At 47.6% G+C, this 23,203-nt stretch overlaps 1 protein-coding gene across 6 annotated transcripts in view; it reads right to left on the bottom strand.

Annotated features, from left to right (window-relative positions):
* Positions 1-23,203, bottom strand: part of TJP2 (tight junction protein 2) — a 172,068-nt gene that overhangs the window by 53,528 nt on the left and 95,337 nt on the right. For all 6 annotated transcript variants that reach the window (XM_075560565.1, XM_075560564.1, XM_075560562.1 and 3 more), the window contains one exon: positions 2,636-2,689. In XM_075560565.1, coding sequence (XP_075416680.1) covers positions 2,636-2,680 — 45 coding nt within the window. In that variant the 5' untranslated portion in view covers positions 2,681-2,689. The remainder of the gene's footprint in view (positions 1-2,635; positions 2,690-23,203) is intronic.

Here is a 23,203-nt window from a genome sequence, read left to right on the forward strand (position 1 = left end):
AGACCCCTGGGCACTAACCTATCAATGTGCTTGTTGTTGTTTTTTCGATCTGGATTCACCCCATAAGCATTTACTGAAGATCAAACTGCTCGGTAAAGACTGGCTTCAAAGCTCATGTTTGTGAGCAGCAAGGAAAACCTCTCCCTCTGGGGAGCTGACAGTCTTATCATCCTTCCAGAAGTGACAGCAGACTGTCTTTCTCAAAGACAACAGGCTGAAGGGGTGTAAAGCCAGAATAAGATCACTGCCGGCACAGAAAAGGACAGCTGTGCCACCAAACAGCCTCCTGGAGGAAGCCTTTCGTACCACAGAGAAGAGCTCTTGGTCAAAAACCAATCAAGCCGGTTGCCGTGGAGCTGGCCCACTCCTGGAGGTTCCACACATGTCAGATGATCTATAGGCCTGTCTGTGCTCTGCTGGCTTTTCCACGGTACAGTTTTCAGAAGTAGTTGCCTCTAGGTGGCCTCGAACTTCCACATCACCTGTTTTGCCACCATCAACCTTGCTTTCAGATTACCAGTGAGAGAGGGCGGTAGCTGCTTTCACCGCCCGGGGACTCCGTCTGATGAATCCGAGTCACACACAAATCACTTAGGACTCTGGGGGCTACTCTCGCTTATTGCAGATGGGCTAGCTCCTCCTGAGCTGACTTTAAACTTGACTGTCAAAATGAAAGGGGAGAGAATAACACAAAGGTGCCCCATGGGTGCATAGGAAGCTGCTACCTAGAAGGGCATCAGTTCAAACCCACCCAGCAGCTCAGTTCCGTGAGAGAAACGTCCTGGCCACCTGCGCCTGTGGAGATGACTGCTTAGGAAAGCCGTGGGCCGTCCTGCAACATCACAGATGGCCGCGGTGGGTCAGCATTCCCCTGCCGGCACACAGCAGCCTTTACTAAGCACGTGTCTCGGTCTCCTTACTCTGTGCCATCGATGCCGACTCACAGGGACCGTATAGGACAGGCTAGCACTGTCCCTGTGGGATTCCGAGACTGTAACTCTTTATAGGAGAAGACAGTCCTGTCTGTCTCCCACCAGTCTCACTGGGGTGCTGGCAAACAAAAGGTCCAATCGAATGAGCGCCTCCACGTGATGTGCTGGGTCAGTTCAATTCAAGCCAGAGAGGTCGAGGGAGTTAGTTCATTGTGCCCACCTGGCCGATAAACACAGGTGGGGTTAATTGAAGGGTGGCGGGATAAATGGCTCGGTGAGCCTCGCCTTTCGAGTTCTCGGGTCTCTTACTTTGTGATGGTCGGACCAGGGTGCTGCTGCCTTAGCAGTTCCCTGCTTCAGCCGGCAAGGCTCACTTCCTGCAAGACATCCCTGAGGAGAAGCCACTTGGACCTACCCCAGATACAGCCCTGGGTGCTGGAGCACCCATGTGGAGACCCTGCCAGTACTGAGATGTTTACACATTCACTGACTCGGCTTCCCTCCTGCAGCAGGCATCATTGTGTCTGTTTTGGGAGATGGTGGAGGACTTCGTGGATTGGTGTCGGACATATGGGTTAATGGATTAATATTTGGACTTGGGCAGCACTGGGTTGGGCTGTTTTTTTGATGCACATTTAACCTTTATATAAAACTCTCTCTTATACATGAGTTTCTGTGGATTTATTTCTTTAAAGTACCCAGATGAACACAGAGGTCAACTCAGAAAGTGATGGTGACTATTTTTTGAGATTCAAAAGGAGACATTTTGATAGTTTCTTACACACAGTAGTTCATTTTAATAGAGTCCTTCCAGTAGTTATAGGTCTCCCATTTTGTGATGTACATGTTATGGGAAACACACACACACACACACACACACACACACACCACACACCACACACCCCCCCAAGCTCACTGCCAGAGTTGATTCCAACTCATAGTGGCCCAACAGGACAGAGTAAAGCTCCCCCTGGAGGTTTCCGAGACTATAACCCTGCGGGAGTAGAAAGCCTCATCTCCTGCAGAGAAAGATGGTAGTTTCGAACTGCTGGCCTTGCAGTTACTAGTCGTACACAACCACTATGCCACTAGGAGCCTCTTTGTGGGAACAGACAGCCCCTAGTTCTCCCTCAGAGAAACTGGTGGGTTTGAACCCACCACCAACCTCGTGGTTAGCACCACAGCACCAGGTCTATGGCAGCAATACTTTTTGACTTACCTTTATGCTTGTGCCTAACTCCATGTCCTGGGTACATACCACCTGATTTTATCAATGGAGATAGCACTCTATTCGATGGCACTCAAAACAACCACAAAACTTTCTACGTTATTCAGCCCTCAACCGAAAACATAACAGCATGCGCATCTTCATTAGACCAGGGAGAGCTTTCAAACGCCTCTCAACCTTATTCCCAATACCCACTTCAAGGGGAGAGACCGCGTGGGCAAATCAAGAACCCAAAGGCAGTCTATAGCACATGTGCAGCACCCAAACCCTAGCTCCCTGCCTTCTGGGCAATGTCCACCCACAGCGATCCTATAGGACAGGGGAGAACTGCCCCTGTGAGGTTCTGAGACTATAGCTCTTTACGGGAGTAAGAGCCCCATCTTTCTCCCGAGGTTCCTAACTGTTTCCCTTCTGGTTAGCAGCCCAACACATGACACACTGCACCAGAGAGCTCTGTGCGCAACCCAGCACTCACCTTTTGGAGGGTCACCGTGTACTGTTCCCAGATCAGCTCGTCCATGCCGTGGGCCTGTGTGAAAACAACCAGAGAAGGCGTGTTGAAAACCACAAGCACCCCAAGATCAGAAATAACCCTGTCATGTCAAACAGGTCTTCGTGTAAAGTCCATTCATTTTGCCAAAAAGACCCGAGGACTTGTTAGGCACTGCCCCCTTTAACGCAATGGCGGATCAACGATACTAGGAAAGTCGTGAAATACACACTAGGAGACATCACCTGAAAAGAATTAAATAGTAAGCGGGGAACTCTTATGATCACCACTCTAAAAACATCTCCCTTGTAAAGCCCTTCGGTTAAAATAAAAAACTGGATAATTTTCAATGCCTATTTTTTCTTCTTCAGTTTCTCCCCACCTTCATCTTAAAGGTGATCATTCTAAGCAAACTTTCTGCATTTTTCTATCCACAGGGCCCCTTGGCCATATCACACAGCGCTCACTAAGTCGACAGTCCTTGGGCTCCCTTCGATCCTGCTCCATCATTACAACTGGATGGCAAAGACGAGCCTGTGTGCACAAATCAACTATTAAGGCGTCCGTTTCTGGTCACGCTATGTGTCCAGAGAAACTCTAAAAATAGTGGGTATCACTAAAAAATAATAGGCATTCTTTAAATGCAGGCCACCTCTGACTGGAAATCCTTAAAGGCTAGACCTGCTCAGAAAGCGCCACCCCAGAGCAGAGCCGGCATTTCAGTGGGAGGCTGGAAAAGGCAAAAAATACGAGCCAACAGTAATATCTGTCCACGGTGGCTGCAAGCTCGGACCAGAGGGGGGGAAAGCTGATTCACAGATGGAGATGGCAAATCCCATTTTGCTCCAAGAGATCGGAATTTTAAAAGAGATTTAAAGACTCCTGTTTAAAAACCTGCTTCGCTACTGGTTCCTTGGTGTGAAGTTCGGGGCCATGGTTTCATGGGATCTCTCAGTCTGTTGCCTTGATAACATGTCCGGTATTTATGTTCTGCCTCCTAGTTCATTGCATAGTACTTTAAAAAGAAGGGGGGTGGGGGTACCGCAACCTCGCTGCCTTCATGTTAATTATAACTGATAGTGACCCTATAGGGCAGTGTTTAGAACTGATTCGGTCAGTCTCAGAGACCTTAATTATTTAAGGGAGCCTCATCTTTCTCTTACAGAGCACCAGGTGGTTTCAAACTGCTGACCAACTTGCAACCCACTGCACCACCAGAAGAACCAGGCCTAAAGCCAAGCCCGGTGTATAAAGGGGCTTCCAAATTTTTGGGAAATTCCCCATACTCCAAACCAAACTTCCTGCCACCAAGTTGATTCCAACTCAAATTCTGTGTCCTGGGACTCCTTACAGGACAGAGGAGAACTGCCCCTGAAGGTCTCTGAGGCTGTAACTTTCTCAGAACATAAAGCCCCATCTTTCCCCCACAAAGGAGCTGGTAGTTTTGAACTGCTGGCCTTGTGGTTAGCAGTCCACCGCATAATCACTTTGCCACCAGGGATCCTACCCCCATTTTTAATTCAAGCAGACCTTGCAGTTAGTTTGCACCTGTAAACTTCACCAACTCTCTATGAAGCTGATCAGATGGTAAGGATTAAAGGTTTGTGACGTCAATCACTTTAAAAATTATACGAAAAGTCTGTGCTCCATTAAACACAAAGTACATATTTAATTGTCAATGTAAACATATAAACACAATTGTCCAAAATGTCAATAAACTTAATCTTAGGCGGGTGGGGGCGGGTGGGGGGCAAAAAAAACAAAAAAAACTTAATCTTAGATGTGAGAAAATTAGAGTAGAAGTCACTAGATCCTTTGAGCATGAGGCACTCGTCTTAATTATGTGTGTTTCACCGATGACGCCGTGTGACCTGTTTGGGCCTGTTGTCTCCGACGAAACCATTCAATCATTAATTTGCTCACTCGAGGAATATTTATTGAGCACACTATGCATCCAGCGTATGGTTCGGGGTACATCGGTTCCGGGAGTAAACAAAACAGAGCACTTATGGACTTTACCAACCACAGATGCGCCAAAAAAAGAGCAAAGAACTGAGCATGTGCCTCATTCATGTGCTTTCTTTTCAGAAACACACAGTGCCTGGGCAATCACACTTTTACTCTGACATCACCCTGGACACCTCTCTGGGGACAGGCTGGCCACATGCATTAGCTTAGCTCAGCGCTCAGGCCAGGTCTTGCAAACTAGGCCACTGGGCTCTCGCCCCACCCGGCCCGCGGCCAGCCGAGAGCCTCAATATTGGCAGATCAGAGACTCGCTATTAATATTCAAACTCTGTCTATCTGATTGCCAACCCAAATAAATGCTTCACATTTGGGAAGCTTTAGGATCAGGACTCTAGGCAAAAACGCTGTGATCAGACATACATATCCCACAACGTAGTAGTTTCTCTCCTGAGTGCAGGGCCTTGAGAAATACATGTGGTGTGTGGATGAGGAGACACGTCTCAGAGTAGTCGGAGCAACGATGTACTCAACGGCCCCATGTTCTGGACACAAGCCCAGCAGCTGTCACAAGCAGAGTGGACGAGCCGCGTGGTGACAGGTGACTACAATGCACTGTCACACTATGACGAAAAGACACAAACTACAAAGACAACTCAAATGTAATGCTGAGTAATGAACATCCTAAAAGAGTTGGCATGATATTGCACATTTTCATGGTTCAAAAGCAAGCAAAACGAGTCACTTCTTCAAAGGCATGTGTGCGCGGACATTAAAGAGTTCATGGAAATATCCCACTATCTCTTCTTTCCATTTTCCATAAATCTTTTGGAATGCCTTCATATAGGACAAATCTACACACACAAATAAGGAAGTAAGAAACATAAATTTAGGGTGGTTGTGGCCTAGGGAGGAAGCAGAGAGTAAGAGCCAGGAAGGACCCAGAGTGTTTTGTGCTGGATCGTGGTGAAGGTCTACCAGGGCGCTTAATGGGGTCCTGGGTGTTTGTTTATTATTATGCTTCATAATTAAGATATGCAATTCCTTGGTATGTGCCCAACATTTCATAGTTCTAAAAAATTAGGGAGCTCCAGTTTATTCCTAAGTATGAAAAATCAGAAGCAACCCAAACAGCCTTCAATAAGAGACTAGATATTTAACAAATTGTGATAAATCTACATAATGGAACACTGCTGAGGGGTAAAAAGAAAGGAGCTATCTAGCCTGGAAAAGATAGGGAAGAGAGTTACATGTACAAGCAAAGTGGAAACACCCATTGAAACCAAAACAGAAAACAAAGCTACCATGTGTATGTTCCTAACATCCAAATGAAGGTCTCAGTGGATGACATTCTGGAAAAAACAACACTCCAGAGCTGGGGGAAGGGGCTGGTGGTTGCCATGTGAACCAGAGAGGGCGGGGAGAGATGAACAGGTGAAGCACAGGGCATGTTTGGGGCAGAGTAACTGGTCATACAGAGGATGCACATGCATTTGTCCAAACCTGTAATTGCAGGAGTGACCCCTTAGGCAAATTATTATCGGTGGCTAAGATTTGTGGATCACTTTGGTTCATCAGTTGTAACATACATCGCCCAGGAATGCAGGATGTCAACATAGGAGACGCTGTGTGTGGGTGGGGAAGAGGAAGTGGGAACTGGGCACTTTAGGCAAAAACTGTCTGCCAACCTAAAACAAACCAACACAAAGGGGCTTTTTATTCCCTTTGCAGGGTTACAGTTCTTAGAAACGATAAAGAGTTGCTATGAATCAGCATCAATTGGATGGCAGTGGGAAACAATTTTTTAAAGAGGGCGGTTAGTGATAGATGAAGAAGTGAATAAGGGGTTCTTGATTAAGGGTCTAATACCCAATAGTGTTGAATGAAATGCAGATTTGTGCAGCAGGAAAGAGGAGACGAATGCGGGCGTCTCGACTGGACAGGTGGGCCAGGCAGGTGGTCAGACCAGGAGTTGGCAGGTACACACACAGAAAGCAGGAAGTGGAGATGCAGGTTCCATTGGAGGAAGCCTAAGGTTCACCATTCCATCCACCCTGCTCCGGTGCCTAACAACATGCCTTTAATCACTTCTTAATCACTTTCCTGGTTCAGGTAAGGAGTGCTAATGGCAACAAGCCATTCCTAGGTGACATAGGAAGTCAAAGGGAGCCAGCTTTCTGCCCTCAATTAAGACGCTTTGTGTTCGCAGTAAGGTATTTGTGCTGCAAGAGAAGAGACAAGGGACCGAGCAATAGTGATTCCATCGACTGTGTTAAGCACACACGCGCGCACACACACACACGCACCACCTCTCCCTTTCACAATGTTTCTTTCCATCGGAGAGCCTGAGCCTCTCCCAGTTTGCATAAAGAATCTCAGGAGCTGGAACATCAGCCACAACAAAACATCCACAATGAAAAGGGGGAACACGACGAATAATCTGGAAGCTTGTTATAAAATCAACCTGACGGGAGACACCCTAAGTGGCCGGTGCCCTAACTCTCCCCCCGCAGCAACTTTCAGGCACCTTTGTCCACAAGCTTCTGTTTCCCCCAGGGATGGGGGCCAGGTTATACCGAAGCCTAGAGCTTTTAATTAAACACTGACCACAGGCACCTGCTCCATGAGAACCCCAAGCTATCCAAGTCGACATTCACAGCATTACAGACCTGCCGCAAAGGAAGAGCCGTGAAAACTTTCTCTTGGCATTTACGAGCCCGGATAGCAGAACACGAGCACAGATTTCTGAAGAGGAAAGCAAAGAGTTCGACATTGCTCCCAACAACCCCACCCCACACCCCCAAACACACCAGCAATCTCTGGGAGACAGTATTTAAAACCTGAGTCCGGGAAGCAAAAACTGAATAAACTTGAGTTTGCAGATTCCCTGGGACATGAACAGCATTCCCGGCTTGGACTCACAAATCCCATAGGAGGGAGCTGATCTGTTTCATATAAGTCTGCTAAGAATCAGAACGGTATTTGTTAAATTAAAAAAAAAGCCCACACCACGGTCGACAATCGGCATTGCTGAGAGCTGCCCATTGCTGAGAGCTGCCCGCAGCCCAAAGAAAGTCCGAGGAGGAGAAAGGAGTCGCTGTGAGAACTATCTCTGCCCTCGCCCGCCCCTTCCCGCGAAGAAAGGTTTGGGAAAGGAAAGCAGACTGGGCGTTTGTAAGGGAACTCACACGGTGTTTCAAAATGCCCAGCTTTCTGAGCGCCCGGGTCCACAGCCTGTGGAGCGCTTTCGAGGTCTTCATGGCCCCTCGGGATTCATCGGCCAGGTCCCTGTCCACCTCCCAGGCTTCTCACCCATTTCAGCGGCCCACGTGGTTACGTAAGGCGGATACAATAGTGGCCCACATTCCCAGCAAATCCTGTTGTCATCTCGCACTGTGACACATCCATACAGCGGCGGGGACAGGCGCCAAGCACTTTGAAAAGCCCTACTTGTGCATAAAAAGGCAAGGAGCCAGGGCTGGTGCCACTCCAAGAATTCCCTCCCCCGGCTGGCCGGCCGGCCCCTCACCACGGAGGAGCTCCAGTGTCACTATGTCTTGGAGTGGTGTGCAATGCGCCAGCACCTAGGTAGCAAGGATGCTACCTGGGATGTGTCAGAGCAATGTTGTAGCCAGGGCTATCTCAAAAAGCATGTGTTTCTCTAGACGCTCACACACACACGGACTAAGTCCTCTAGAAATTGTCTGGTGGTGATTCGGGTAAACTGGACTCTTAACGCTATAAAGAGATGTGAAGAAAACAAAGTTGCCCATCCTTGATAACTGGGTGTCTCTCTGTGCAGGAGGTGCAGATAAGCCAGCCGGGAGCCATCTGAGTGCACGCTGAGCTTCTTCGTGCTACCCTTTCTGTAAAACGTGGCAGATAAGAGTAACAAGGAGCCATCTGTTTCTCCCTGTCCTCAGAGGGGAGGTGTGAGAAGGCACACTCGCAGGCTGGTCAACTAAAGAGCAATTGAAAAGGCGGCACAGACTGCCCGCGCCTTGAGGGTTCAGGGTGCGATTCTGAAGCATGGGCTTTGGGGGGTCCCCTCAGGGTGCGGTTCTGAAGCATGGGCTTTGGGGGGTCCCCTCAGGGTGCGGTTCTGAAGCATGGACTTTGGGGGGTCCCCTCAGGGTTCTTGTTACCATGTTGCCGTCCATGCGTTCCAGTCCATTCCCACTGGCAGTGATGCCACCTCACAATGACGACGTCTGAGCCCGTGGTGGCCACCACTGCATCGATCCATCTGGAGGGTCACCTGCCTTTTGCACCGACCCCTGTGACCTATGGATGCCACGAGGTATGCTGGACCCAGGAACAAGACCAAGCAGGGTGCAAAGGAAGTGTGCTCACTGGTGGTTGATGACTGGTGGAGGGTAACGTGTGCACGAACCTTGGACCACAGCAAGGAGACTGGAGAGGCAGCAGCCTGGCACGATGACAAGGGGGGCGTCGTACAGGCAGAAGATCCCTACTCTGTCACCTAGCTGTGGAGCCTTCGATAATTTGTATCCTTCTTGATAAAACTCCAGAGGACCAAGGGCAGCATGCAGGGTCAGCAGTTTAAAACCACCAGCTGCTCCTCGGGAGAAAAATGAGGCTTTCCACTCCTGGAAAGAGTTTAAAGTCTTAAAAAAAAATTCCACCTAAGTTTAAAAAAAACAACCCCACAGGGACAGTCCCCCCTGTTCTACAGGACCACTATGAGTGGCTTTGACTCGATGGCAGTGAGTTTGGTTTGACACAGAGCACCAGGGCCAAACTGTGGTGGCGGTTAGTCTAGTAAGTTCTCAAGCATGGTGGCCCCCCTGCAGGGTCCCGCACCATAGGCATGAGCAGTTTCGGATTATACAATGTTATGGTGTGATTCACAGGATTTTCTCTTTTTACATATAATCTATTGATTGCACTGTTGATGATGAACCTAAAATATACACCAATTCAAGTTTGTTATCTGTAAAAAAAAAACATCACTCTCGTCCCTTGTTGGTAGATTGTCTTCCCTCATTGACTTACACACTTTGCTCCCAGAGCTGCTTACCTAATCTTGCTGCTGTCAAGTTAAGGAGCCCTGGTGGTGGCCTGGGTTAGGCATGGGGGTTGCTAACTGGAAGGTTGGGAGTTCAGTCCCAGCCAGCCACTCCGTGGGAGAAAGAGAGGCAGTCTGCTCCAGTAAACATGTACAGCCTCAGAATCCTCAGGAGCCGGTCCACTGTCACCGGGTCATCTGCACCCAATCAAGACGTAAAGTCTCAGAAGCCCAGAGGAGCAGTTCTCCTCTGTCCTATAGGGTGGCTAGGAGTCAGAATCTACTCAGCGGCACTGAGTTCGGGCTTGAATTTGGAAGTCTTTAATCCACACAGTGTGGGGGGTCAGGAAAGCTGACATCTCAGGAGAGCATGAGCCAAGGAAGCAGGCCCATGGCTGACGGCTTTGGGAATTTCCACGTTATTCTCATCTGTGTCCACTCGGTCATTTTTGGAAGCCACCTTGAGTCCTTACAAAGACCAAACTCACTTCTGTAGATTCAATTGTCACTCACAGCACCCCTACAAGACAGGGTACAACTGCCCTGTGGGTTTCCGAGACTGTAACTCTTACAGGAGTAGAAAGCCTCATCTTTCTCCCAAGGAGCAGCTAGTGGTTTCAAACTGCTCACCCTGTGCTTAGCAGCCCAATGCATAAATCACTACACCACCAAGGTCCCTCCTTAGAAAGAAGACGGGTGTAAATAAACAGCCAGCCTGCGTTAGGGCTACGGCAAACCACAGCCTACCTGCCGCTAGCTCGGAAGAGTGACTTTGGGGTCTTGTGGAGAATTTAGTCAAAATGCCACTCCCTGGACCCACATTTGAAACTTCTGTCCAGTAGCCAGGCACTGCTTTATCTCATCCACCTGTGGTTTCTTCAAATTAAGCCAACCGTTCCTGGTAGCAGTCGAAGAGTCGCCAGTAACCTAAAATTATTCCTCTTAGAATTTTGGGCATGCAAACAAAAATGTCTTGTAGTTTACTCCACACATGCATTTTTCCTTTCAGAGATGGTTAGAATATACCAGCTCCTTGCCCTCCTTCACAACCCACCAAGCCCCAAAGAGAGCCCGGTGGTGGCATGGGTGACAGGGGCAATGAGAATGAGCACGCCACTTCACAAGGCACGCTGCCCGGGGGAGACCCGTGCAGAGGGAAATGTTACACACAGGACAGAAGCTGGAGGGGCAGTAGCACAATTAATAGACCTAGGTCCAAGACCTATTGCTCAAGCACCCTACCTCCACCTCCACCCCCACCCCGTATTGCTTCAGGTTAATTTTCATCATGCATTTAAATAAATAATAAAGAATTGATAAAGGATGACAGTTCACCCGGGGACACACTGCAGTTGCGTAAGTAAGGCAACAGAAATGCAAAGAGCAGAGAGCCCACGACTCCAGCAAGTTGGACTTACGGCCAAGAATCTGCCCCTCCACTAGCCATGTGACCATGGGCGCCCACTCAGTCCCGCCCACTGCCACCTGGTACAGGGCAAGGATGCCAACACCCCTTTCACAGGGCTGAGGAGTCCTGGGGCTCAATTCTTTAGCAGTATCACGGTGAGAAAAGAACAGAGTCTGACCTGGCTTTACTCCTGACTCTTTCAGTAACCAAGGAGCTCTGAAAGCCTCCCACACATGGGGCCATTAACCACAGGGTTGGAAGTTCAACCCCACCAGCCGCTCCAAGGGACATACACGAGGTGGTCTGCTCCTGTAAAGATATTTTTTCAAAGCTTTGTATTCAAATTTTTAAAAATCATCTTATTGGGGGCTCGTACAACTCAACACAAACTATACATCCATTCATGGTGTCAAGCACATTTGTTGCCATCATCATTCTCAAAACATTTGCTTTCTACTGGAGCCCTTGGTATCACATTTTTCCTTCTCCCCCCCTCCCTCATGAACCCTTGATAATTGATAAATTATTATTGTTTTTTTCATGTCTTACACTGTCCAATGTCTCCCTTCACTCACTTTTCTTTTGTCCGTCCCCCTGGGAGGGGGCTATATGTAGATCATTGTGATCAGTTCCCTCTTTCTCTCCCCCCCTTCCCTTTACCCTCCTGGCATGGCTACTCTCATTATTGGTCCTGAGGGGTTTATCTGTCCCGGATTCCCTGTGTTTCCAGCTCTCATCTGTACCCGTGTACAACCTCTGGTCTAGCTGGATTTGTAAGGTAGAATTGGGATCACGAGAGTGGTGGGGAGGAAGCATTAAAGAACTAGAGGCAAACTGTATGTTTCATCGGTGCTACCTGCACCCTGACTGGCTCGTCTCCTCTCCAGCTCCTGTAAAGATTTACAGTCTCAGAAACCCTAAGGAGCCATTCAACTCTGTCCTTTGAGGTCGCTAGGTTCAGAACTAACTCAACGGCCGTGGGTTTAGTTTGGGGGTTTGGGTTCAATGAGCTACTCATACACATGCAAGTGCTCCCCGGCTCTGCACCTTTATGAAGATGTGTCTAACACAAGGGGGTCTGAAATCAATTGCCCGTGATGGGAAGTTACAACATGCCAGACACTGTGTGACAAGGGCTGCTGCCTAATCATCTTACCTTAAGCTCCCCAGGAGGCAGGGGGCTCAGGATCAGGGGGAAATTCCATTATCTCCTCATCCCATTTATCCATGACCTTTTGGAAGCTCCTTGGTATGAGTTCAGCACTCAGAAAACAGAGGCTGGGAGGTATTCAAGAACGTACCTCTGAACCTGGAGCTTTCGCTCCAGCCTCGGTTTACCTGGCTGCCAAATCCACTATGAAGCAAAGACATCAAGAGCTAATTATGTTGAGGCCCACTGTGTTCAGAGTTCTGCAACACTCAGCCACACAGGGGCATTTAACTAGACTGTTCTTATTTGTAATTACAAAGAAGGCATTAATAAGCCGAAAAGCAGGGTGTGATTTGGTGGCGCAGACGGTCCCGCGCACCCTATCATTTTCCATCTGACTAGGCAAAAGCGGTCCATCACGGAGGAGAAAACAAACAAACGAGCGCGCACACAAACCACCACACCACGAGAGGTTGCAAGATAAAGAAAATTATAAACCACTCGGTCCAAAGGCAGGTGAGCAAACTGATTACTAGAGCCGCTCAGCTAAATGCTAACAGCAGGGTTGGCCCCAAAGGAGACACACCCAGCACACGGGTCCTGCTGAGCCTGTGGCGCCAGCACACCATGGCTCACCCCTCAGAGACCTGATGATCCTGCCATAGATATAACCCAGCGCCACATAGAGCCAGCACGCCGAGGGCGCCCTGAACGCCAAGGCATGCCTGCGCCATTCGAACTGGGAAGCAAAGGCAGGGATTTAGAGAACCTCTCTCTCGGGGTTCTGCATGAGCATCACCAGAATCTTGTTCATTCCACTTGCTGTCGAGTCAATTCCAGGCATTGCGACCACGTTTGCCATGGGTCCAGTGAACTCCGCAGTTTTCAGTGGCTGCTGGGGGAGGAATGCAGACTGCCAGGCCTTTCTTCCAAGGTCCAACCTCCAACTTTTCAGGTAGCAGCCATGTGCCATGGCACCCCCAAGATAATCTGGAAAACCAGACTCGGGGCCATGGAGGCGATTCTACCTCAAAGCAACCGTCCAGAGCAAGGTGGAACAGCCCCGGGGGGGTTCCCAGGCTGTAGCTCCTTATAGGAGCAGAAAGCCCCACCTCTCTCCCATGCAGCAGCTGGAGGTGTCAAACCGCTGACCTTGCAGGCAGCTGCCCAACCGCCACACATGACACCACTAGGGGTCCTGTGGGACTCCGGAAGCTTATTTAAATATGCAGAACACCGCAGGACCCACCCGGCACCAACTGATCAAAATATAACAAGGACTCCAGCTAATTAATATGGGCCTTAAAGTTTACGAAGGACTGGTCTTACAGAACACGCTGCCCCGACGATAATGTCATCCAGCTGCGGTGTCCAGCACAAGTAGCCACTACTAGCCCCATGTGGCTCTTGAGCATTTGACTCGGGGCTAGTTCAAAAGAGGAGCTGATGTTTAACTCAAATTCCAGTTGGTTTGCATTTAAATGTAAACAGCCACATATGATTCACTGCCGGCGGGGCTGGTGAGTCCATTTCTACCCACAGTGCCCCCAGTGTGACAGAGAACGGCCCAGTAGAATTACCAATGCAGTCCTCTCTCAGAACCACATCGGGTTAATTTCCCACAGAACTGCTGGGCAGGTTCAAACTGCCCCCGTAGGTTAGCAACCAAGTGCTTAACTGTGTGCGCCACCAGGACTCCGTCACATTGGACTACTGGCTACCACAGGTAGAAAATACTTCTCCAATTTACTAATCATTTCCCTGGGCAGTCTTTTAGCGGTTTCACATTTGGGGGTTTCTAATCGATAGTTCCAAGGAAAGCAAATCTGTCTCACTAGTACCGCCAGAAAGCCCTCTTGAGACAAGGATGGCAAGACTTGTCCCAGGTACTCTGTACAGGAAGAGACGGGTCCCTGGCAAAGGCCATCCTGCGTGGTAGCCTTGAGAGGCGTGAAAGAGGAAGGCTCGGGAGCGGGCAGTGTCTGGTTCTGTTGCACAAAGGGTCGCTGTCGGTCGGAACCAACTCGGCGGCACCTACTAACAGCAGCACACGCACACTGTTCTTAGAGCATTTTATTTTATTATTTTAAATTTTTTATCACTTTATTAGGGGCTCATACAGTTCTTATCACAATCCATACATACATCCACTGTATCAAGCACATTTGTCATTTGTTGCCATGATCATTCTCAAAATATTTGCTTTCTACTTGAGCTCTGCTCCTCACATCAGCTCCTCATTTTCCCCTCTCTCCCCGCTCCCTGCTCCCTCATGAACCCTTGATATTTATAAATTATGATTTGGTCATACCTCACACTGTCCGAAGTCCCCCTTCACCCACATTTCTGTTGTCTGTCCCCCAGGGAGGAAGTTATATGTAGATCCTTGTAATCGGTTCCCCCTTTCTACCCCACCCTTCCGGTATTGCCACTCTCAGCACTGGTCCTGAAGGGATCATCTGCCCTGGATTCCCTGTGATTCCAGTTCCTATCTGTACCAGTGTACATCCTCTGGTCTAGCCAGATTTGTAAGGTAGATTTGGGATCATGATAGTGGGGGGAGGAAGCATTTAGGAACTAGAGGAGAGTTGTGTGTTACATCATTGCTACTCTGCACCCTGGCTGGCTCGTTATTTTAGTTTTCCATATAGCTTTTTACCCCCTTGTTTTATAGCACCTCTGGACCAAACAACATGCACATCGCTGTCTCTTCCAACATGATGGCCTCGCCACTGCTTTACAGGAGGTCCTACAAAGTTACAGGGCTACTGCAATGTGTGTGGAATCCTTTTATTCAAATGCTATTTTGAGACTCTGAAAAGAAAACTACATATTTTCAGAAACGGAGCTTGATTTTATACTTTGAGGATCCTTACAGCAATCTGCTGGTCAAATGTCCTTCAAGGGAAAAAGACAATATGGCCAACGCCTATGCACCCTGATGTCGTTATATAGTGTGGTTGAGAACACACACGGCAGAGCTCAATCACACCGACCTGCACAATGCTCAAGGCAGACTTAAATAGTTATGTAAAGCTGTTGGGTTTTAAAAAGCAAACCAGGGGACGACGTTCTTGGATGAGTGAGATTGTGAAAAACCGAAAACCAAACTCATTGCCATTGCGTGGATTCTGAGTGACAGCGACAATGTAGGGCAGAGTGGGGAAGTTCTTTACTGGAGCAGACAGCCTCATCCTGCGCCCATGGAGCAGCTGGTGGGTCTCAACTGTTGGCCATGAGGTTTAACAACCTCAAATCATAACCCACTATGCCGTCAGGGCTCGGATTTTGAAAGACACCAATGTAATAAGCGCTCGGTAAGAAGCACAACAATTTTCATATTAAACTACTGATCTACAAATACGACTAAAATGCTTACAATGTAGGGTTTCGGTGGGATAGGTATTTAGCCTCTGACTGAAATACCACACACTCACAGCTGGATCTGGCCCTGCATGTGGCATGTAACAGAGCGATGAGTGTCCCCAACACCTGGTGGAAACCGATAGAGAAAAACAAAGAAATGTCCCGCTGTTCAAGCAAACACTCCCTTCAAGACTAGCGACGACGGGAAGCAGAAGGTTGAGGTTTCCCGTCAAGCATGCAAACAAACAAACCTTGCTAATGCTTTTGACTGATAACACGGTTTGGCTTCTCAGACACGGGTGTTTCCCTTATAATGGCATTGACAGAAATAAAAAGTGCAGCCATCGCCAGACACACCCATTCATCTTGGAACTGAAGCTGAGCTCAGCCTGTAAGCGAATGAACAGATTGGCTCATTAGATAAACAATATCACCAGTGAGTATTGAGTTCCTTTTAGAAATCGTCTATATGAAGGGCCGGCACCAATCCCAACTACATGCACAGCACCACCCCATCCCACTACAAGACATGACCAAATAGACTTTGGGACCAGGACATCCCTCACTGACCCATAGCCTTACGGGAACAACACTGGAGACACAGTGAGCCCCATCAGACTTGACCTCCTAACGGTCAACAAACAGACCTTGAACTACGTACAGGCTTTTTTTTTGTCATTGGTTTTTTGTTGTTTTTGTGCCCAATCTGACCTCACGCCACTCTCATGATCCCCATTCTACCTTACAAACCCGGCTAGAGCAGAGCATGTGCACTGGTACAGATAGGAACTGGAAACACAGGGGATCCAGGACAGATAAACCCCTCAGGACCAGTAATGAGAGTAGCAATACCAGGAGGGTGGAGGGAAGGTGGGGTAGAAAGAGGGAACCAACCACAAAGATCTACATATAACCCCTCTCCCCTGGGGGACAGGCAACAGAAAAGCGGGTGAAGGGAGACATTGGACAGTGTAAGACATAAAAAATAATTTATAAATTATCAAGGGTTTGTAGGGGAGGGCGGGGAGGGGAATGAGGAGCTGATACCAAGGGCTCAAGTAGAAAGCAAATGTGTTGAGAATGATGATGGCAACAAATGTACAAACGTGCTTGACACAATGGATGGATGGATTATGATGAGAGTTGTACGAGCCCCCAATGAAAGGATTTTAAAAAGAAACAAGAAATCCTCTCGATGAGCCCCAACAGTCAACATCCAACCTAAAGTAAAAATGAGAAAGGGGAACTCGAGTAGGGGAGGGCAGGGAAGTTGATCAATGGAAAGGGAAGGAGAGTAGAAATGAAAATACTGACACATTCAGAAAAATAGAAGCAGTATCTCTGAGCATATGCATAAACCAAACTCACTCACTACCACGGAGTGGAGGCCGCCTCATAGCAGCCCATCTGTGCGTTTCCGGGGCTGTAACACTACAGGGACAGAAAGTCTCATCGGCTCCCACAGAGCTCATGGTGGTTTCAAACTTTGCCTTTCTGTTGTTAAGAACCCAGTGCGTAAACACTCTACCACCAGGGCTCCCAGGTGGCGGTAAAAACAGTTACCCAAAATCACAATAAAACTTCACAAATCCACTGCCGTCATGTTGCGTCCAGCTTGCCGCGATTCTGCAGCCAAGAAGCAAAATTATGCATTGCACTGGATAAACTTACTGCGCATGCACGAGACCTCTGTAAAATGTTGAAAAGTAATACACGAGCCCCCAGTAAAATGATCTTTAAGAAAATAAACACAATGTTGAAGGGCGAGGATAGAACTAAGGTGTACCTGACCAAAGCCATGGTACTGTCTATCACCTCTTCTGCTTGTGCAAGTTAGACTGTGAATACGGATGACCGAAGAATGGATGTATTTGAATGACGGAGTTGGCAACGAACACTGAAACTGCCATGGATTGCCAGAACAAACTAGTCCTGTCTTAAGAAGAGGTTTAGACAGAATGCTCCGTACAAGCAAGGGTGACAAGACTGTGCTGCATGTGCTTTGGACATGGTATCAGGTGAGATCAGTCACTGGAAAGGGGACATCGTACTTGGCCAAGTACACGGCCAGCCAAAAAGAGGAAGAATCCCAAAGAGATGGACTGGCACCGTGGCTGCAATAATTGACTGAAACCTAAGGACAAATGCGGATGGTGCCAGGCCACGCAGTATTTCGTTCTATTGTACATTGGGTCACTATGAGTCAGAACCTATTGGCCTGCACCGAAAAACATAAAGGGTTTCCACAACTGTACATCTTAATGGGAGCAGACAGCCTTGTCTTTCTCCCACAGGGTGGCTGGTAAATTTGAACTGCCAACCTTATGCTTAGCAATCCAATGCCTAGCCACAATACCACCACAGCTCCTAGTTCCTTAGAAATGCAATACAATATGGCAGGGGGCAAAGTTCAGGTGTTTGACACAACTTTGCTTCAAAACAAACGAATGCAATTCGCTCTGATCTATATATAAATATCATATTACCTGAGTTAAACTGATAGTCAATAAAAAAATTAGTGGAAAAATCTCCTCTGAAAAATGTCATGGCATCTAGCTCAGAAGCAACAAAGCCCACATGGAAGAAGCACACCAGCCTGTGTGATCACAAGGTGTGGAAGGGATCGGTTAGTTATCAGGCATCAAAGAACAAAAAATCATATCATTGTCTGCACACCTCCATGATATGATCGCCGAAGACAAACGGGTGCATAAGCAAATGTGGCGAAGAAAGCTGATGGTGCCCGGCTATCGAAAGAGATAGTGTCTGGGGTCTTAAAGGCTTGAAGGTGAACAAGTGGCCATCTAGCTCAGAAGCAATAAAGCCCACATGGAAGAAGCACACCAGCCAGTGCGATCACGAGGTGCCAAGGGACCAGATATAAGGCATCATGCAAAAAAAAAGAATATATATATATGTGTGTGTGTGTATGTATATATATATATGTCTACATATGTATATATACCATAATGAATGAAGGGGGAAGTGCAGAGTGGAGACCCGAGGCCCAAATGTCGACCACTGGAGATCCCCTCATAGAGGGGTTTAGGAGAGGAGATGGGTCAGTCAGGGTGCGATATAGTACCAATGAAGAACATAGCTTTCCCCCAGATCCTGGATGCTTCCTCCCCCCAACTACCATGATCCGAATTCTACCTTGCAGGACTGGATAGGGCAGAGGTTGTACAGTGATGCATATGGGAGCAGGAGGCACAGGGAATCCAGGGTGGACAATACCTTCAGGACCAGGGGTATGAGGGGCGATGCTGGGAGAGTGGAGGGTGAGTGGGTTGGAAAGGGGGAACTGATTACAAGGATCCACATGTGACCTCCTCCCTGGGAGATGGACGACAGAGAAGGGGGGGAAGGGAGACTCCGGATTGGGCAAGATATGACAAAATAACAATCTATAAATTATCAAGGGCTCATGAGGGAGGGGGAAGCGGGGAAGGAGGGGAAAAAAAAGAGGACCTGATGCAGAGGGCTCAAGTGGAAAGCAAATGCTTTGAGAGTGATTAGGGCAAAGAGGATGTGCTTTATACAATTGATGTATGTATATGTGTCGATTGTGATAAGAGTTGTATGAGCCCCTAATAAAATGTAAAAAAAGAAAAAAAAGAAATGATTAGGGCAAAGAATGTACAGATGTGCTTTATACAATTGATGTATATATATGCATGGATTGTGATAACAGTTGTATGAGCCCCTAATAAAATGTTAAAAAAGAAAAATGTCATGGCAGGCCAGCCTCAGTCCTCTGTCCTCACCCTACATTACAAAGGACAGCAAAGTCAAGAGCCACAGCCCAAGATTGATCCCATGGAGGTTCAGGTCACGGGCAACCCTCCACCCTGCAACCTTCTCACCAAGGTGACACCAAACTGTCCATCCCAAAGCACACTTTCTAACTCTAAGTTCTGATAGCTCATGGCCACAGCCTCCCCAAACTCACAGAGCACACGAATGGTTATGAGAGTCACTAAGGAAATAACAGGTTACATGCAGATCAGAAAAGACTCAGAATAACATGTTCTTGGATCAAAGCAATCTTGTCTCAGCTGTACCTGGAGATGGGGCCTCTCCCTGGCCCTCAAGCTTTCGGCCCCTCAGGCCTCTGGAGCCAGTCTGGCCTCTCCCCTGCTCCACCCAAGTGTCACATAGCTTTTTAGCTCCTCCAGTAAGTGCCCCCAGGGACCCCGTTCCACCCATGAGTCACTCAGCTCTCTCACTCAGAGGCCAGGAAGCCCGGGGCACCATCTCAAGCTGGTCTCCTGGTTCTGCGGCCTCTGCTTGTCTCTCACCAATTTCGTGTGACCGCTGTCTGGCTCTGGAGTTTAGGAAATTCCTTCCCTGCACAGGGACCTCAGATCCAAAAGACATGTGCTGCTCCCATCTTTCCCTTCTGATGGTAGACAGCGGCCCTTTTCACATCTGGGATGGCTCATTCATCGCTAGCAGAATTCACAGCATCATATCTAAACTGGCACATTGTTCTCTGAGAGATGAGTCAACATTAACAAACCTGAATTAAAGATTATTGAGCTCCTCCCCCCAAAATCCATGTGTATAGTTGTCAGAAATTGCATGCAAAAAAGGCACTGAGTTTTCTTCCTTTTCTGGTATTCCAAGGGTTTATCAGGGAACCCGCCAAGGAAGCAGCTCAGTAACAGTATGAGCCTCTAGGTGGCACCATAATGCAGGAAAAGCAATCCCTTTGTTTCCTGGTAACTGAAGAGAAAATTAGTGCATTGGAAAGTGGACTCACAGGTGTCGTTAGGTCAAAATGTAACACTTTATCGTGTTTTCCTTGTGGCCCATTTTATATTTGTTCCAGGTTTTATTATTTTCTGCCTTTTCAGTGGAGGTTTCCCCATTTTATTTTGTCTTTGTTGTTGGGTTATGTTTTTTGTTGTTGCTTTTTGTTTTTCTTGGCTTGGGGGAGTAGATGTTTTTTTTTACATTGAGTCCAGGCGAGGTAAAATCTAGAAACAGTAACAATTAATAATTTCTTAAGGGTGTGAGGGTTGGGAAGAAATGGGGAGTTAATACTGAGTACAAGAAAGAGGAAAATGTTCTCAAATGGATTGGGGGGATGACTGCACAACTGACTCTTTTAAATATGTTTACACTATTAATTGTATGACATGTGGACGATATGTCCAAAAAAACCCTTAAAATTTTAGGCGAAAAAAAATAAAGAATGGGTCCCAAAGGGATCAGTTACCAGGCATCAAAGAACAAAAAATCCTATCATTGACTGCACACCTCCATGATAGGATCGCTGAAGACAAATGGGTGCATAAGCAAATGTGGTGAAGAAAGCTGATGGTGCCCGGCTATCAAAAGAGATAGTGTCTGGGGTCTTAAAGGCTTGAAGGTGAACAAGCGGCCATCAAGCTCAGAAGCAAAAAAGCCCACATGGAAGAAGCACACCGGCCAGTGCGATCACGAGGTGCCAAGGGACCAGGTATAAGGCATCATGCAAAAAAAAACAACAACGATATAAGTGTGTGTATGTATGTGTATATATGTGTATATATATATGTATATATATATATACCATATTAAATGAAGGGGGAAGTGCAGAGTGGAGACCCAAGGCCCAAGTGTCGGCCAATGGAGATCCCCTCATAGAGGCGTTTAGGAGAGGAGATGGGTTAATTAGGGTGCGAGGTAGTACCAATGAAGAACACAGCTTTCCCCCAGATCCTGGATGCTTCCTCCCCCCAACTACCACGATCCGAATTCTACCTTGCAGGGCTGGATAGGACAGAGGCTGTACACTGGTACATATGAGGGCTGGAGGTACAGGGAATCCAGGGTGGATGATACCTTCAGGACCAAGGGTGTGAGGGACGATGCTGGGAGAGTGGAGGGTGAGTGGGTTGGAAAGGGGGAACTGATTACAAGGATCCACATGGGACCTCTTCCCTGGGAGAGGGACAGCAGAGAAGGGGGGAAGGGAGACTCCGGATAGGGCAAGATATGACAAAATAACGATGTATAAATTACCAAGGGCACATGAGGGAGGGGGGAAAGGGGAGGGAGGGGAAAAAAAAAGAGGACCTGATGCAAGGGGCTTAAGTGGAGAGCAAATGCCTTGAGAATGATTGGGGCAGGGAATGTATGGATGTGCTTTATACAATTGATGTATGTATATGTAAGGATGGTGATAAAAGTTGTATGAGTCCCTAATAAAATGTAAAAAAAGAAAAGAGGAGAAAAAAATGATTAGGGCAAAGACTGTACAGATGTGCTTTATACAACTGATGTATGTATATGTTTGAACTGTGATAAGAATTGTATGAGCCCCTAATAAATTGTTAAAATTTTTTAAAAATTAAAAAAAATAAAAATAAAGAATGAAACATGTTAACTTTAATTTTTAGTGTAACCCTGAGAGTCGTATTAAATTAGATACTGGAACAAAGAGGAGAGAAGCAAAAACACACACACACAGAGGGTCAAACAGAACATAACTTCAAATTCTGCTTTAGACTTTCTGAAACCATAGAGGCTCCATGAACCCGCCACACCTCACCCGCCCCAAACTACTGCCCCACGATCACATTTCTACCTAAAACCAAAAACATCCCTTGACGTATCGTAACACTAAGCACTGTTGGCTTAACCGGTGATGTCTTCCTAGAGCAGGGCTTTTTAAGATTAACCATATGGAATCAAGTGGACAGTGGCAACTCGAAGGATTAGATGAGGGCTTCCGGGGCAGTGAGCTTATGTTAATGAGACAAGCCACTCAGAGCAGGGCGGCGAGAATGGCTGCACAACGGAGGAACGTAGTCGTCTACATTGTACACGTGGAGACTAGTGAATTGTACATGGTTGGCTGTGTATTTAGAAAATGACATTTTCTAAAAGAACTAATAAAGGTCATACTGTGATATATGCTGAAATGATCTCTTAGAACAGCAGTTCTCAACCTGTGGGTCCAGACCCCATCGGGAGTCGAACAACCCTTTCACAGAGGTCACCCGATTCATAACAGTAGCAAAATACAGTGATGAAGTAGCATCGAAAATAATTTTATGAGGAACTGTATGAAAGGGCCACGGCATTAGGAAGCTTGAGAACCACTATTCCTGAGCGACCCGTGGAAGGACAGACCAGAATGAGAAGATGACACCCAACAAACAGAGGAACCTAGGCTTTGGGAAGGATCTTGGTTTCCACCAGGAGTAAAGGAAGTTAGGCTGGACGTAGGTCAATGGTACAAGGGAGACACAGGTGGTGAAAGCATGAATTAGGCATGCATTTAAAGGCTTTCTCAAAGTCCCTGCGGGCAAACAGATATGCTCAGCTGTGGGCAATTTGATTCCTCCCAGGAGAAGAAAATCATGGTATTACATCAGAGCTGAAATGCTGAGCACCCACGTTTGCACAATCCATTTGCTGATCCCGCAGAGATTAAGCCTCCCTGGAATTCTTTCTCATCAGTCACCAAGGAGGTAGATAATTTTGCCCTCAGGAAGAATGCCTTTGAAAACGATTGCTGTGTCCACCCTCTCAGGCCAGCCCAGGGAGGGGCCGTCTCTGAGGGGCTGGCCTAGGTGTGTCCTTGATGGAGGTCGCCATAGTGAGGGCAGCACAGCGGGGGTGGAGGTAGCATGGTCACCA

Source organism: Tenrec ecaudatus, chromosome 10, assembly GCF_050624435.1.
Source record: "Tenrec ecaudatus isolate mTenEca1 chromosome 10, mTenEca1.hap1, whole genome shotgun sequence".
NCBI lineage: Eukaryota > Metazoa > Chordata > Mammalia > Afrosoricida > Tenrecidae > Tenrec > Tenrec ecaudatus.